Consider the following 15,552-nt stretch of genomic DNA (forward strand, 5'->3'; position numbering starts at 1 on the left):
TCCTCATTCTTTTCAAGTTGTAATAGGATTATAATACAAGAAGACGACGTTCGTGCCTGAGCCAAAACACAGCAATCTACATGCAGAATAAGTGAAACCACCTAGAAATTGAGTTTTCCAGAAATCAGCACAAAGCCCTTCAATCAGGCCCAGCCCACACAGAAAATGCAAGCGGTTGCTGGATCAATAATGAAGCAACACTTCTCAAGGCTGTGCCAGGAAAACRGAGTATCTCACCTCTCAGATACCCCTTGAATCCTTCCCTATGGAGGAAGTTTCTTCTGTCATCAGTTACTGATTCACTCAGGGCTGCTTTCCAGTTTGAATGCCGGTCCTCTAATCAGCTGGAGAAAAAGGAGTCACTTATATAAGCCAAAGGGAAAGGAAATGCCTCTGTGATACTGCTCACATGAATAACTAGGACTGAGCAGTGGTGGACTCCTGAAGTCCAGCTCCTCCATCTTCTCACCCATTTTTTTTAGGGCTGCCTTGACTGGGACAGGTGGCAATTTGGGAGGCTTTCCTCTTTTTATTTGTCTTTCTTCTTCAAGGCAGTCTGTGAAGAAAAGCAGAAGGCATGACCCTCTCCTCAGACAAAGAGCTCAACGGGCTAGATAACCCCGGCTTCGTGGTGAGTGTGCCCTTTCTGAGAGTTCATTCTTGCATATATTGGTGCAAGTCTTACAAAAGCAAGAGAAAGGGAAACCCAGGGGGTTTGGACTGACTGCAAGGGTGCTTGAGGGTGGTGAACATCTATCTTAGCTCTTATCAACARAAATCTGAGGAGTAATTTCCTCAATAAAGCTTGCTGCTGTTACATACCTGAGGTGCTTTCTGCTCTTCAGAGGTTTTTCTTTGCTTTTTTTCACTCTGTTATTTATAAAATAAGAGAGTAGATGAATGGCTGCACAAGTGTTTCTGTGTAGAAGGAAGAAATAAGCTTGTGGCTCCTTGTGACTGTATCCCTGGATTGAGGGATTTATTTCACAGTAAGTAGAAGTGAAATGTAGACTGATGAAGAGTGTGTTTCCTTGTCTCCTTGATCTGTTTGCAGTGGGRCAAATTGACAGAGAGGTGGTCAAAGGAGGGATCTGGACTTAGCTGGGTAGAGCACTCTGTAGGATCACAGGATAATAAAAGCACCTGCAGGTGAATGTTATCAAGAAGTGTTTGGTGCCTGAGAAATGTTACACACTGTGACAGTGATAGGGCTGGGAATGCTGTATGGCAGCCTTGTTCCCATTTCAACATAGAGACAACTGCCATCAGAAATGAGAAGAGTTGCTTYTGTGCTCACAGGAAGGGTGAAAGCATGGGGTTCTGCAACCCTCCGCCTGCCTCCGTGCAGATAGAGGCCGACAGGACAGTTTGGAGGAGCCTTTTAACCTCTCGGTGTCCAAGTTGTCTATTTCTCAAGTAACTCCTGGACAACTTGCTGTTAAGTGGTGGAGATGGGGGTGCCAGAATGGGCCAGCTGCGGGCAGAGCCTCTGGAGAGATGCTCAGAGCAGCACMGAGGTTTCTCCAGAGGTGGTGTTAYTAGTCACCTCTGTAACTCAGAGCAGGCTTGTAACTCCCCTGCGTGGGAATGATTCCTCTGCCTCCTGCGTGTGGCTCCAGCAGTTCAGTACCCTGTTGCTCTCAGATGTGCTTGTCTCAGACACCGATGCGGGCCCTGGTCCTGCCCCTGGCACCAGGCAGCAGGCAGGGGACAACCCGGGCACTCGAACACAGCGATAGCTGGGCTGGGAACCCTCGTGGCAAACAGGGGGCTGCTGTGGACAGTCGTCCCTACCGAGATGACAAGGTGAGAGGCTTGGCCGAGAGAAGGCGCTTGCTGCTGCCTGCCTGGCTTACAAACTGTCCATGTGTGGTGGTGGCCAGGAATAGTTTTCCCAAAGGAAAAACTCCGCACATGGGCAAGCTTAAGCACCGTGTTGTGCATTTGCTAATCCACAGCTCAGACTCTCTTGCTCCAAAATGAACATGCCTCCAACGGGGAGTGATTCGGGAAWGCCTGCTGCTTTTTGAATTTGTGCCTGGGCTCTCTTTGAATTAACTCTGCCCTCATCTGTCTGTTTTTAAGTACCTCTAATGCTCCCAGCTTGTCTGTACAAGGTAAATACACTGTATTTTAACAGGTAGTAGATAGTACATTTTTAACGGCATGATCCTAAATGGAACTTTTGAGGCTCAGCCATAAAAGAGACTGAAAAACTGGAGATTTCAGGCAAATGATGCAGTCGTCCAGGATTAATAACCTATGGCTGATATTTGCAACTGCATGTAACTAACGTAATTAATTTTACATCCCTATTTCCTGATTACAGTGTTAGTTTTTGGCCATAGCCATAGGTAGGCCATGGCAGCTACTGCAGAGACCTGTCTTTGCCAGGCCTGTAAGTTCCAGTAAGACTAAAGATAAGAACTTGGTACTGACAAAGTAATTGGGAAATTGGGAAAGGAATAGGGCAAGAAAGGCTTGCCAGGTCCTGGCTTCCTTGCCTGGGAATGGCCCTTTGCTCCATGTTGATGAAGACTTGCTGGCTGGGGAGGAATCAGTGAAGCAAACATGGGGGTTTTTAGATGCAGATCGAAACTCTGTGGCTTCCCACTGCCTGTGTGATTCCTGCAAGGTGGGAAAGGGCTGTACCTGTGTGTGTGTGTGTGCACAGGGTGTATGTGTGTGTGTGTGCACAGGGTGTGTGTGTGTGTGTGTGTGTGTGTGTGTGTGCACAAGGCTCTGCCTGCGTGGCTGTGCCTGGCATTGCGTGTACATGGGGTGGTGCGAGCGCCGGGGTGTCCCGTGTGTGCCCAGGCCCTGTGTGTGCGCAGGGCGTGGGCTGCACGCGTGGGGCTGCGTGCGTGGGGGGCAGAGGCCTCGCTCCGCTGTGGCCGCCGGGAGACACGGGCCTCCCGCAGCCGCGCGGGGCGTCCCAGCAGGATCTGCCTTTGAGTCCACGTCTTCCTTCAGCAGGGCCTCCAAGATCATCATTTTCGCTGTGTTTCACCCTGTTCCTCAGTGTTAGATTTTCTAGCACGCCAAAGTGAAAGTGTTTGTCAAGATGGAAGATTTGGGAGTGTTTGGTAAGGAGACTAGAAAGAGAAGGCTGAAGAGAAGAAAATAAAATATAAACCAGGCTCCTATTCTGCAGTTACTCGATGYCTGCTTGTTTTAAGATATTTTATCAAAGACACTGCTTGTGGCGGGCTGCCATGGACAACATATAGGAGGGGACAATGCAGATTTGATGCATGAACCTTTTGTAGCCTCTTACTTCTGGATAGTTACTCTGTTTTCATCTACACATAAATGATACTACTGCATTTTGTTCAGATGTGCCTTTGAAGCTAATCTCCGAGCATCTCTTCTGATCTAGATGAGATACTGTGCCCTGTAAACATGTTACCTATAAACATTAACCTGTGCATTTGAATCTAGGCATTTTAATCTATATATTAATTTCCCCCTATTGTTATTTTTAGCCTGGCCTTATTGACAGCTACAGGTGAGGTGTTCCCACAAGATGTGGAGCACAGTCACAGGAGGAGGAGCAGTTCGGTGCCCCCTGGGTCAGGCTCGGGCTAACAAGAGCTCTCTCCTGCTTGCCAGGGTGAAGATGGGAGCCACTACTACCCCTTTCCCGAGCCTGCTGCCCAGAGCCCGAAGGAGGGCAGGGCTGAGGACCCCCGCAGCAAGCTGGCCTACACCGTCACGGAGGTGCCGCCGTGGTATCTGTGCATCCTGCTGGGCATTCAGGTAAGACTGGGAAGAAAGCAGTACTAGTGGGGTGAGTGGGAGCTTAATGGCTTTTCCGTCAGTTAATGGGGGCGAAACCTGAATTTGGAAGTACTCTGCATTCTCCGGGCATGACTAGAGCTGTGGGATCAGAACTCCATGAGATCAAGTCCTTCCCATCACCTCCTAAACACTGATCGTTATTCCTGTGCTTATGACTACACTGTGCCCTTTGAAGTGCAAATGGAAAGGCAGAGTCCCAAGAGTCAGAGCCGAATAGTTAATAGGAATTGGTTAGATACTCTGCTAAAGTGAGCCAAATGTCTAAAGGCTTCAGAATCTCTGCCACCCCTAGCTAAGCAGAGACAGCATGAGAAAGGCTCATGCAGCCTTGGTCTGTGCTCATGGCACTGCGTGTTGAATGACCCAATAGTAGCAAGGTCGCTTGGTGTAGAGCCTCAGTGAAGGGACACATCACGATAACGATGGACTGAGCTTGGTGGACATTTTATTTGTTTCCCTAAGTGGCCATCTCAAATTGAGACAGTATAAAAAGAAGGCTCCGTGAACACATCCCCATCATTGCTTTAACAAAACATAGCTTATAATGGGTACTGTGAGGTATTAAGCACAATCAATTCCAACATTGCAGCCTTGTGCTACAAGATTAGAACTGGGAAGTGACAAGTAATCCAAGTGACCTTGGATTCATCCACAGTTTACTGCAAATAAGGTCAACATTTAAAGCAAAAATGTTTGAAAAAGTAATTTCACATCTAGTAATTAATTGAAGTTAATTGTAGAAATACGTCTGTGACCTTTCTGAAAAAATATGGGGCCTGATTTTTTCATTACTTGTCATCCATTCTGGAGGTTATTTATAAAATAGATAAATAAATACATGATGTGAGAAATATTTTKGATGGCAAAAATGTGTTACTCTAATTTGATAATATTTTTTATTTTATTTTCTGTTGCAAAAAAAAAATGAGATATTGAAACTTGCATTTGTGCTCACCTAGCCTGGTCACTGTCCTCTGCCCTGGAATGTTTCCACCTTCCTGGAAGAATATTCCTAGCAGCAGTGTCTGCAAGTGCTGGGGATAAACAGGTCCCATCTGGCAGCAATTTGGGGAGTCTAGAATTCTACAAAAGGGTTGAGGGCCTGGAAAGTGGGGGAAGTTAGTGTTGAGCATTGCAGTTCTCAGGGGTGCATTGAAACTGCTCCTAGCAGAGAATTCAAATTGGCTAAAAAGCAAGAGTATGAGTAATACTGGTATCACACAACCACTGGTTTGCAATTCACTTTTAGATTTCCCTCAATTACCCAGGAATAATGCATGGCCAGTTCTGCATCCTTCCTTACACAATTTTTCTTTGTGGCTCCTAACATTTCCTCACAGCCATGGGAGGTCTTGTGGCCATCCCTCTGATCCTCTCCAAAGAACTGTGCCTCCAACATGACCTCCTCACCCAGAGCCACCTGATCAGCACCATCTTCTTTGTCTCAGGGATTTGCACCCTCCTGCAGGTCTTCTTTGGAGTCAGGTAGGTCAAATGCAAGAAATGGGACATATGAGAAAACCACTGTAGATGCAATTACTATCATCTGCTCAGTGAGAATTATCTACTACCTCTGTCTAAGTATCACAAAATCACTGCACGTGATACTTCTGCAGGATCAGCTTACTAAGTACTCTGATTTTTGCATCTTCTGATGCTCTTTTTGATAACCTAGTAAGGAATCTACCATGCAAAACAGCAAACATTAAAGTATGCATCAAACAGTTTTTGTTTCCTCTCTGTGCCAGGAATCCTCCAGTAGAGAGAGGACCCTTTTGACCTCTGTGTCCTAGGGTAGGGGGCAAATGGGAGAGGTATATGCTGGATATCTCAAGCATATCCRGCTGTGTGGTACAGCTCCTCATGCCAGGGATTCATGGTACAATCTGAACTGAACCAAGGTAAATGCACTTTGTTGCTGAGCTGTTGAAGAGCCAGTRGTGAGAGGATGAATTTGCAGCTGCCCAGAAAATGAAGTACCTGAGAAGAGATACATCTGCACACATCTTCTTCCTCCCAAAGATATGACTGCCAGTTTCAAAAGCTGATTTTTACCCTTCCTGCTCTTTCTTCCACTGCMGCTTTCCCATGGCTGCCCATCATAAGCAATGACAGTAGGCAAACCTCACTTCCAAGAGGCTCCTACTTCTCATAAATTGCAGGTGTGCCACATGGGCCAGGTCACCTTTCCTGGCCAGAAAAGAGAGGGAATCTGGCTACTCTCTGCTCAATTAAATTCAGGACAGACTGTATTATCATGACCTTTATTATCTGTGGCTATTTGGGTGATTCATTCTAGAATAGCTCCCAAGCAGCTCCCAAATGGCTCAGTGAGTACCTGAGAGCTGTGACGTCTTCTGTTCTCTGTTAGCCAAGGATGAAAGAGTATTAGAGAACATTATTTCCTGTAGCTGAATAGCTAAATGAGGAACAACARATCAAATTATGCTTAAATGGGTTCTGTAGAGCTGAGGATGCAATTACCTTGTTGTCAGCCCTGATTTTTAAAGGTGTGATGATATTCCCTGCTGGAAAGGTGTGACTTAGGCTGTGGCATAGCTAAAGAAGGGAAAGCAAGCCTGGGGAGAAAGTGGGAAGCAGATTTTTTTTCCTTTTACTTTTTTTTTCTCAAACCCTGTAGTAGTTGATATCCATAAACAACATGACAGGCAGGAAGACAGTAACTATAAGGCTGAGGAAAACWTCTGGAAAATATCAGGGCTATTGTCCAAGGCCTTTGGGATCCTCAACTAGGGACTGTGTACAGTTCAAGATGACCATATGTAAAAAAAAAAAATAATAATTCAGAGTCAGTTCAGAGCCATTAAGGTGACATGGAGAGAGGAGATGATAATTCATTTTATTGAAGCAATCAGAGTGAGATTGGGTTTTTTTGGTTGGCAAAGAGAAGGCTCAGAGGGGTATGGCTGCAGCCAGCAACTAGTCTGGAAAAGAAAAGGATGGGATCAGGCAGGGAGAAACTATTTCAGCTAAAAGACAATGTTGGCATGTGAATAAATAGATAGGAACTGGCTGCGAACATAAGAAATTAGTAGATTCCTACCAAGAGCAAGTGCAATACTGGATGAGCTCTCCAAAAGCAATAGCCAGAGGAAAAGCCTGACCCACGTTAACCTGCAGCTCAGTCATGTTACACAGCATGAAAAAGCAGTGGTGAGTCTCAAACAGTCACTGGAGAGGCTGTATCCAAGAGGCTGCTGGGAGTGATCCAGGTCGCTCACTATCGCAGTGAGACCTCTTAGTATGGACTCAGATATCATATAATACTGATCAGCACACAACATTTCCTTCTTTAAACTTAAAGCATTTTGTCTAACCCCAGTAGAAAGAAGGCAGTATCCTCACTATGTGTCTCCAGTAGCACCAGCAACTAACTAGCTTCAATGCTACCAGGAGCTATAAATCTCTTGTCAATTCAACAGTCATGGCATTGGGCCTCCTGTGTTTCTTTYTGTTTATTTTTTGCCTTGCCCAGCAAGATTCTTTGAAGGAAGCAACGTGTTCAAACTGAATGCTATAAATAAGCAACTCCATGGATGACTGATATTCAAATATAAATCACTGCAAAGTCCTGAACAATGGTTCAGTTGTGCATGGCATTTATACCACTAAGTGTAGTCGAGTAAATATTTATTTTAGGTGAGGGAGAGGTGGTGCTGATAAGTCTATACCATCTTTTATTTTCCAGTGTGTTCCAGGCAATGGCAAAAATTGCCCTAGTTCAGGGAAGTTCTTTCTTTGCCAAAGTATTAACTTGGGTCAATATGCCCTGATTTTCTGCACAGGTGCCATAAGAGCTTTTAGCTTATGTTTTCAGGACCACCCTCAGGAATGGTCTCTAAAGAACCAAGCTGAGGTGTGATGACTTGTTCAGGGCTGGCAGTGTCAGCGTGGGCCTTCAGAAAGGTTCAGGTTTTCAAAGCTTGCTAGAGAAATGGCCTCATCAATAAACAACTCCCACTGAAATAGGGGCTTAAAGTCTTCTGTGACTTTAAAGAGTCATTCAAACCTTTTAGATCTCTGTTGCCATTTGTCCATATGCGAAATAAGAAGTGTGGCTTAGCTCACAAGAGTGAAGGGAGCACGGATCTCTGTGTATGAAGCCCTGCACCAAGCCACTTTGGAATGCGGCTGAAGTTTCAGGCTTGTTGCTGGTTTGGGCTTCAGGAGTGCCAGTTCCTCTAAGGAAGGAGATGTGCGGCGTGCGGGAAGTGCTGCGCTCTTCCCGAGCCAGAATGCCAGACCTGCCCAGGCAGGTTTCCCTTCCTGTGGTGGTGGAAAGAGAGCACAGGAATTAACTTAAAACCAGTGTACAAAAGTTAATCCCAATTTCTCCTACCAGTCTGAAGATGATCATGATGTGGGGAGTAGCCATTGTGTATGCTTGTGTTTATTAGAAGGTCATGAAGAAAACCAGGACAGCTGAAGGGAACAGAGGAAGGATTTGAATTTTGGCAAGATCTCTACCTAGAAGTCTTATCTGTGCTAACACTTGTGGGGTATTTTTTTTTTTTTCGTTTTTTTTGCTTTTTTTTTTTTTTTTTTTGTGTGTGTGTGTTTTTTTTCCTGGAGAATTTCACCCTCTTTCTTCCTCATTCTTCCCTCTTCTCCAGATTTTCTTTTCATTGTTGTTTTACTGAATGCAGCTCTGCTATCTAGTCAGACAAATGATCTGATCACACATTTTTTTCTCTAAAGCATTGTAACAGAATTTGACTCCAGAACCAGCRTCTCTTTCCATTTTAAATGTTTAAACACAGACTCTTTCCCTGATGCTCCTCTTGAGAGCAGTGGACATCAATTCCCAAGCATTGTCAGTGGTGGAGACCTGCCAGAACATTTCTAAAGACATTGTCAGGGACCATGAGCAGATTGATTTTCATTTGTTTTCAATTTATTTTACTTTTATTTCTCTCATCCCAACAGAGCTCAGACACCAGCATTCACACACTTCAGCTTTTCTCTTTGGGTTCCTTCCAGGTTGCCTATTATCCAAGGAGGGACTTTTGCCTTCCTGACTCCTACCCTGGCCATGCTGTCTCTCCCCAAGTGGAAGTGCCCTGCCTGGACACAGAACGCCACCCTAGTGAATGCCTCTTCGCCAGAGTTCATCGAAGTCTGGCAGACACGGATGAGAGAGGTAAAGAGGAGCTTTATCCACAGCAGGTATTTCTCTTCCCTCTTGAACCAGAGCTCAAGACAATCTCAGACTTCCAGACAACCCAGACCCAGACAGATCACTCCATCTGCAACAGCAGAGAGGAGTCTCCTGCCTGGAGCTGACGTGAGCAGCAAACCAACCTTCAGGATGTGACCACTGGCTCCTTAAACGCTGATTGGCAAACAAAGGGAAGCTCAGGGTGATAAATCTGTCCCTTGGGGGAAACCAATATTCAGACAAAACTAGATATCTGTTCATAACTGCCCTCCTATCCTACCAGTGTGCTGCAATACCCAGTCAGCCACAATCTCCTCTGTGGCCTGTGCTGCACAAGGGACTCAAATACAGCTTTGTGTTCACCTGCTTGAGTTCTGCTTGAGCACATGCCTCCTAGTAATCCCAAAGACAGCTTGATTAGATAATGTGACATATGTGACAATATGTTTGTGTCTTCACCTCCACCAGCCCACTGTCATGGGGCCAATTTGGGGAACACAAGCAAGGAGCTACTAGGATGATTAAGGGACTGACTGGAGCATCTCTCATATGATAAAGGTTAAGAGATCTGAGACTGTTCAGTCTAGAGAAGAGAAGCATGAGAAGCGCTGACAATCTTATCAATCTTCTGAAGGGAGGTTGTCAAGAGGGCAGGTCTAGGCTCTTCAGTGGTGCCCAGCAGCAGAACGAGAGCGAACAGGCACAAACAGAAAGTTCTGTCCGAACAGGAGAAAAAGCTTCTTTACTGTGAGGATGACAGAGTATTGTCATAGGTTGCCCAGGGACTGAGGAGTGTCCACCCCCAGAAATATTTAAAATCCACCCAGGCAATGAGCTGTAGGTGTCCCTGCTTGAGCAGGAGGATTGGACTAGATTGTCTCCAGAGGTCCCTTCCAATCTCAACCATTCTGTGATTCTGAGTAACCAGGCACTTGGTTCCTGGGGACCATCCACCCCTCAGGTTGATGTGCTGGTACTTTGGTGGCCCTTCTCTACACATGATACTAAACCAACCCTTCCTGTCACTGGAGTGAAGCCTCCATGCCTGTCTGTCACTAGGAGCTGAGTCTAGCTCACACTTGTTTTCCACTCCCCTATTTAAGAAAAGGTTTAACAACTAGAGCTCCTTTCAACATCTGCCTTTTTCCTCCATTTTTTTCTAGGTGCAAGGAGCCATCATGGTAGCTTCCTGCTTTCAAATCTTTGTTGGATTTTCTGGCTTGATTGGATTTCTGATGAGATTCATTGGCCCTCTGACAATTGCCCCAACCATCACCTTGGTAGCACTACCTCTTTTTGACTCTGCTGGAGATGATGCTGGGCAACACTGGGGCGTATCATTCATGTAAGTCTCAGTTCCCCTTGGGAAAACTATGTGAACAYGGACCATCTACCTCTAACTGAAAACCAAATGTTATGATCTGTAGCAGGCTTCTCTGGAGACTGAGGAAGTATTTGTTGAACACTAACATGTGACAGGCTTGTGCAAAATACCAGTGTGGCATAAATTATTCTCCAGGAGCTCAGAAACTTCAGCAACAGAGAAAAAAATAAGATTAAAAAAAATCTCATTTTGTGAAAACTCTGAGTTCACAAGTCAGTAATCAGTTCTTTTCTGTGGTGATTCCTGGTGGCAATCCCTATCATAGTTGTCTACATATAATATCTCATATGCTCAGAATTTAACTTAAAAGGACATCTCACAGAATCACAGAATGCTTAAGGTTGGAAGGGACCTTTGGAGATCATCTAGTCCAACCCCCCCTGCACACGCAGGGTCATCTAGAGATATGCAGGGTCATCTAGAGGTCATCATTTCTAAATGGAAAAGTTAAGTTCTCCAAGTTAAGTATTCCCCAAGTCAAAAGAGCAGTATATATTGTTTTCACAAGAGTAGGAGGAATTGTTTTCCCCTAAGAGGCCTGGGGAGGTCTGGAAATACCTACACTGTACACGTGTGGCTTTGCAACATTAAGGTTGTTCTTTCAGAGACACTTGTGCACGTGCACTCCTATGTTTTGTGGTAGGATTTCCCTAGCACTCCAAAAACAAATAAAAAGGTTAGAAAAGCCACTGCATGATTCATCTGCATATTTGACACTTTCACATCCATCAGACTTGAGCTTGGGGCAATGTACAACTTCAGTTTGCTGTTGGCCCTATGGACTCTGGCTGGTTTGCTAGTGGGGTCAGAGCTGCCTGTGGAGACTCAGCCATCGGGTTTGGCTGCAGCCCTTGGGAGGCAGCATGCTCTTGGGGAACACGCTTCCAGCTCTGTGCCTGGGCCCAGGCCAGGCTTGTGCTCCTGGCTGCAATCTTCCTGACCCAGCTGGTCTGCTCTGCCTCCAGACACCTCTGCTCCCCAGCCCCAGCTCTGCCGAATCAGTCTTTTCTCCACCTCCACCTCCTCTTCTAATTGGACTTTCCYCTTCCATCTCCTAAGACCTGAAGCCCTGTCTGTTCCCCAAGGCTTCCCATCCAACTGCAGCTTCTCCCACCACATCTCTGGCTTGTTGTCCCCAGATCCAATGAGCTATCTTGGCCCCTTCCTTGGCTTTGACTGGACTATCTTCTCTTTCTGCTTTGCTTTTCCCCTCACTGACTCCTAACCTCATGTCCTCACTTGACTTCTTTGCCCAGTCCCGCTACCACATCTGCCCTCAACTCTGGCCACCTTCTCTGTCTGTTTTCTTTCTCTCCTATCTCCTGCCCGAGTTAATCTTGCCCCTTTCTTGCATGACTCACACTGCTTTGCCACAACCTGGTCATTATGCTCTGAGCTATCTGGGTTGTGTCCTCTTTTGCTGTGAGGCTGCTTCCTCCATACTGTGTAAGTGACAAAAAAGTGGGGAGACACAAGGCTTGTGCTCATCTGCTCCCTGATGGTCGTGCATACATACTTCATCACTGAGCAGTGTGAGAGTCTAGGTCATACCCAAAAAGCTCAGCACCTTTACGGGCTGCAAGCGTTAAAGTCAGAGGTGGCTCTGCCAAGCACTTGGGACCTAGAAAAAATGATCATTTTTACACATTGACCATACTTGAGCATATTTTTATGAGAAAGAGCAATATCCTTCACCCAAAAGATCAAGTCTTATTGAATCTTAAGACTTTTCTCTTACTGTTCAAGGCAAAATCGCCTCTCAACACAGGCCATACTATGTCTATTTCTTGAGTGTTATTATTGGAAATAGGTTTGGGATTTATTTTTTTCCAGAAATATTTGGCCCAAGGCAGATATTTTCCATGGAAAATTTAGTCTTGAATTGTTAGAGTCAGGAAGAATTATAAAGCAGCTGAAAATAGCCTCTACTAACAGCGTATATCAGGCAATCTGAATAATGAGCAGTGACACCTACCCAAGATAGAAGACTGCTTCTCAGTGATTCATAAAGCTGCTGAGTCCCTTTGTTAAGTGCACACACACAAATGTGCACTGACGCAGCTGGCCTCGGCTCTGTTGCTTTAGAAACAAAGAATGCAAAGCAGGTCTTCCTCAAACTTTCTGCTTCACTGTTCAATGCTTTGATTGATGATTCATAGCCTTTGGCTGTACGTGGTGGTATGTCTGCGGAGAGGTGAGGCTTTCTTTTGCACTGCTACCATTCTTCCTGTCCTTAAGGAAGAAGAGCCTCCCTGTGGTGGAGGCAGCCAGTTTTGAGGAGCCTCTGGAGTCCTCAGGCTTTGAGTTTGTGTGTGGAGACTGGTGAGAAGCTGGCCATCCATATGGTACTTACAGCTCATGTTACTTTTTCCCTCATGCATGTTATCTTTTTCCCTCATGGAAAACTACCATTTCTTCCCAAAGCTCCTAAATGTAATTTAGTGTAAACMACCAAATCCTATTTCAGATATATCACTTGTATCTAACTGGAGTTTCCAGGAGGTTCAGTCCCATGGCTAGGGTGAGAGAGGAGCTGCAGCCTGTGGCCACTACTATGAGAAYAAGGTCCACGGCCAGCTAGGAGAAAATGCCTTGGACCACCCATCAACAGGGCAGATGTGGCAGAGTGGTCAGCCGGGCTCTGCTGTTCCTGTGTGACCAGGAAAGCCCTTTAAGGCACCACGGGAGGGCTCTCCCGAGGGCTGGCACCACTGCTTGGGCATGCAGGAGCAGCTGGGCACTGTKTTTGATTCACTGACCAAGACCCCAGTGCTAAGGAGGACACCAGGGCATGATGTACAGCCCCACTCTCCTGCCAGTTTTATTTTTTCTTTCAAAACAGCAACTTGCATAGACAAATCAGTGTGAGTTCATGGCTCTTGCAATGTGAAATATAACCCTGTGACTTCCTCTTTCTTTTCTCCTTGATCTGTAGGAACTCTATGCAACTTGCAAGCAGCGTAAGTAAACTTGAAATCAGGATATCAACAAATCCTGTATTTCTAGTACATCTAAATTATATAGAGAGGTTCAGGGACTGCTTCCTAAATAGCCTGCCTGGACCTTGCATGTCTCTCATGTTTTTTACTCTGCATCACTTTTAAGCTTCTGGCAATGGTATCAARGATTTACCATTGCAATGAAGTGGACACGCTGGCAAGCATAACAAAATGGGAAGGTACCATTATAGGTAATCTGTAATGGAAAGCTTGTTCAGCCTCAGCCTTGCCCTTTCTGTAGTGTCTAGAGCCTGATTTTGGGGGGATGCTTTTTGCCTCATGTTCTGTTTTTTCCCTTCCCCTAGGACTATTGCTTTCATAGTTCTCTTCTCTCAGTACCTGAAAGATGTGCCTGTGCCATTGCCCTCTTACCAGAAAGGCAAGAAGTGCTCCTTCTCTAAGATCTACCTCTTCCAGATCTTCCCAGTAAGTTACCGTTCCTGGTGATGACAGATGGACTGGGATAACCTGGTTCAGGCTGTCTGGACCCAGATACTGTTTCCACTCACTTCCAGCACAGTAAGAGTTTCCCAGTCTCRCCTATTTTGCAGTTTGGTTTCATCTGAGCATTGCAACGCCATCGTTACCTCAGAAACGCAAGCTGCTCAGCACCTCATGTGCTGGAGCTGGTCTCTGATTCCTGCTTTCTCTAGTTGTTTATTTTGTTATTTGGATAATCAAAAAGAAAACACTTCCTGAATGCAGTTGAGCCCTCCTCAGCTGCCCGGAGCACCTGCCCCCAGGACTGCTCTTGGCAAGGGAGGGTGCTGGAGGCAGGAAGGTACCACCACCCTCTACGAGGGAGGCAGTCAGGACACGTGAGTGCCCAGCTGGCACTCTTTCTCCATGGCACATGCACACACGTGGGGTGTGTGGGAAGGGGGACAGACTGGCAGACATCCTGCCSCACACCCTGTAATGCTCTGTGGTGACCTGAGGAAGACGGGGCTGTGCCCTAACACGATGTCCCTGTTGACTGTGCCGGACAGGTGCTGCTGGGGCTGTCCCTGAGCTGGCTGCTCTGCTACGTGCTCACAGTTACCAACGTGCTCCCCGCGGACCCGGCAGGATACGGCCACTCGGCTCGGACCGACACGCGAGGGGACGTCCTGTCCCAGGCTCCCTGGTTCCGCTTCCCCTACCCAGGTAGCATCATGCCCACCTCTGCCTCTGCCCCTGCTTCTGCCCTGCCTCTGCCTCGCCTGCTCCTGCTGCTCCTGCTGCTGCTTCCGCCGGAGGCCTCACGGGCTTGTGCCCTTACCTGTGGGCATCATAGGGAGGTGAAAGGAACCCGAGCAGCCCATCCGGGCTTGGCTGGACGATGAGGCAAAACTCTTGCACGTGCCCCCGCTGCTTTGTCCGTCAGCAGGTTTCAGAGCAGACTCGATGCCGCCGAGCCTGAGCTGAGCTCTTTCCTTGCAGGCCAGTGGGGAATGCCAACCGTCAGCCTGGCGGGGATATTCGGCATCATAGCCGGGGTGATTTCCTCCATGCTGGAGTCCCTGGGCGAYTACTACGCGTGCGCGCGGCTGTCGGGCGCGCCGGCGCCCCCCGAGCACGCCATCAACCGCGGCATCGGCGTCGAGGGCCTCGGCTGCCTGCTGGCCGGGGCCTGGGGCACCGGCAACGGCACCACGTCCTACAGCGAGAACGTGGGCGCCCTGGGCATCACCAAGGTGAGTGTCCCCGCGGCGCGGCGGCCAGCGCACCGCGCGCCCGGGAGGGTCAGGGCCCACCCGGGAGAGGTCCCAGCGGTGCATTTATTTATCCACACTGGGTGTGCTCGGGAGCTGGGAGTTCATCTTAGCCCAGCTCTGGCTGGATCCGCTACACAGAAGAAATGTGCTTGCTGCTCATGGGCACTTCATGACCCCCTCAGCCAGTCTGTCCAAAGCGTGGAGCATCAGGAGCCATTCCTGCTCTTAGCCCGCACGTGATTGAATATGGGAGGCTCAGTACACGCTGCTGTTACGCCTGGCACCTGGGTTGTGGGACTGAAGAGAGTACGTTATGCTCTGAGCTGTTCTGGAAACTTCCTGAGAACTATGTTTATCAAAAAGTTGTCCCTCCACATCTATCTGTCCGGGTGTCTATCCGTCTATATAGTTACTCTCCTAAATAAAGTAAAGGAATAGGAATAAGCAAAGGAAAAGGAAAGGAGAGGAGAAAGGAAAGGGAAAAGGGGAAAG

At 47.1% G+C, this 15,552-nt stretch overlaps 1 protein-coding gene across 1 annotated transcript in view; it reads left to right on the forward strand.

The window, feature by feature from the left end:
* The first annotated feature begins 577 nt into the window (after nt 1-577).
* Nucleotides 578-15,552, forward strand: part of LOC112959500 (solute carrier family 23 member 1-like) — a 20,753-nt gene continuing 5,778 nt past the window's right edge. Inside the window, exons 1-8 of the mRNA XM_026053527.1 lie at nt 578-631; nt 3,613-3,757; nt 5,127-5,286; nt 8,803-8,962; nt 10,144-10,325; nt 13,669-13,789; nt 14,353-14,509; nt 14,786-15,039. Coding sequence (XP_025909312.1) covers nt 578-631; nt 3,613-3,757; nt 5,127-5,286; nt 8,803-8,962; nt 10,144-10,325; nt 13,669-13,789; nt 14,353-14,509; nt 14,786-15,039 — 1,233 coding nt within the window. The remainder of the gene's footprint in view (nt 632-3,612; nt 3,758-5,126; nt 5,287-8,802; nt 8,963-10,143; nt 10,326-13,668; nt 13,790-14,352; nt 14,510-14,785; nt 15,040-15,552) is intronic.

Source organism: Nothoprocta perdicaria, unplaced genomic scaffold (assembly GCF_003342845.1).
Source record: "Nothoprocta perdicaria isolate Ctin4 unplaced genomic scaffold, notPer1 scaffold_116, whole genome shotgun sequence".
Classification (NCBI taxonomy): domain Eukaryota; kingdom Metazoa; phylum Chordata; class Aves; order Tinamiformes; family Tinamidae; genus Nothoprocta; species Nothoprocta perdicaria.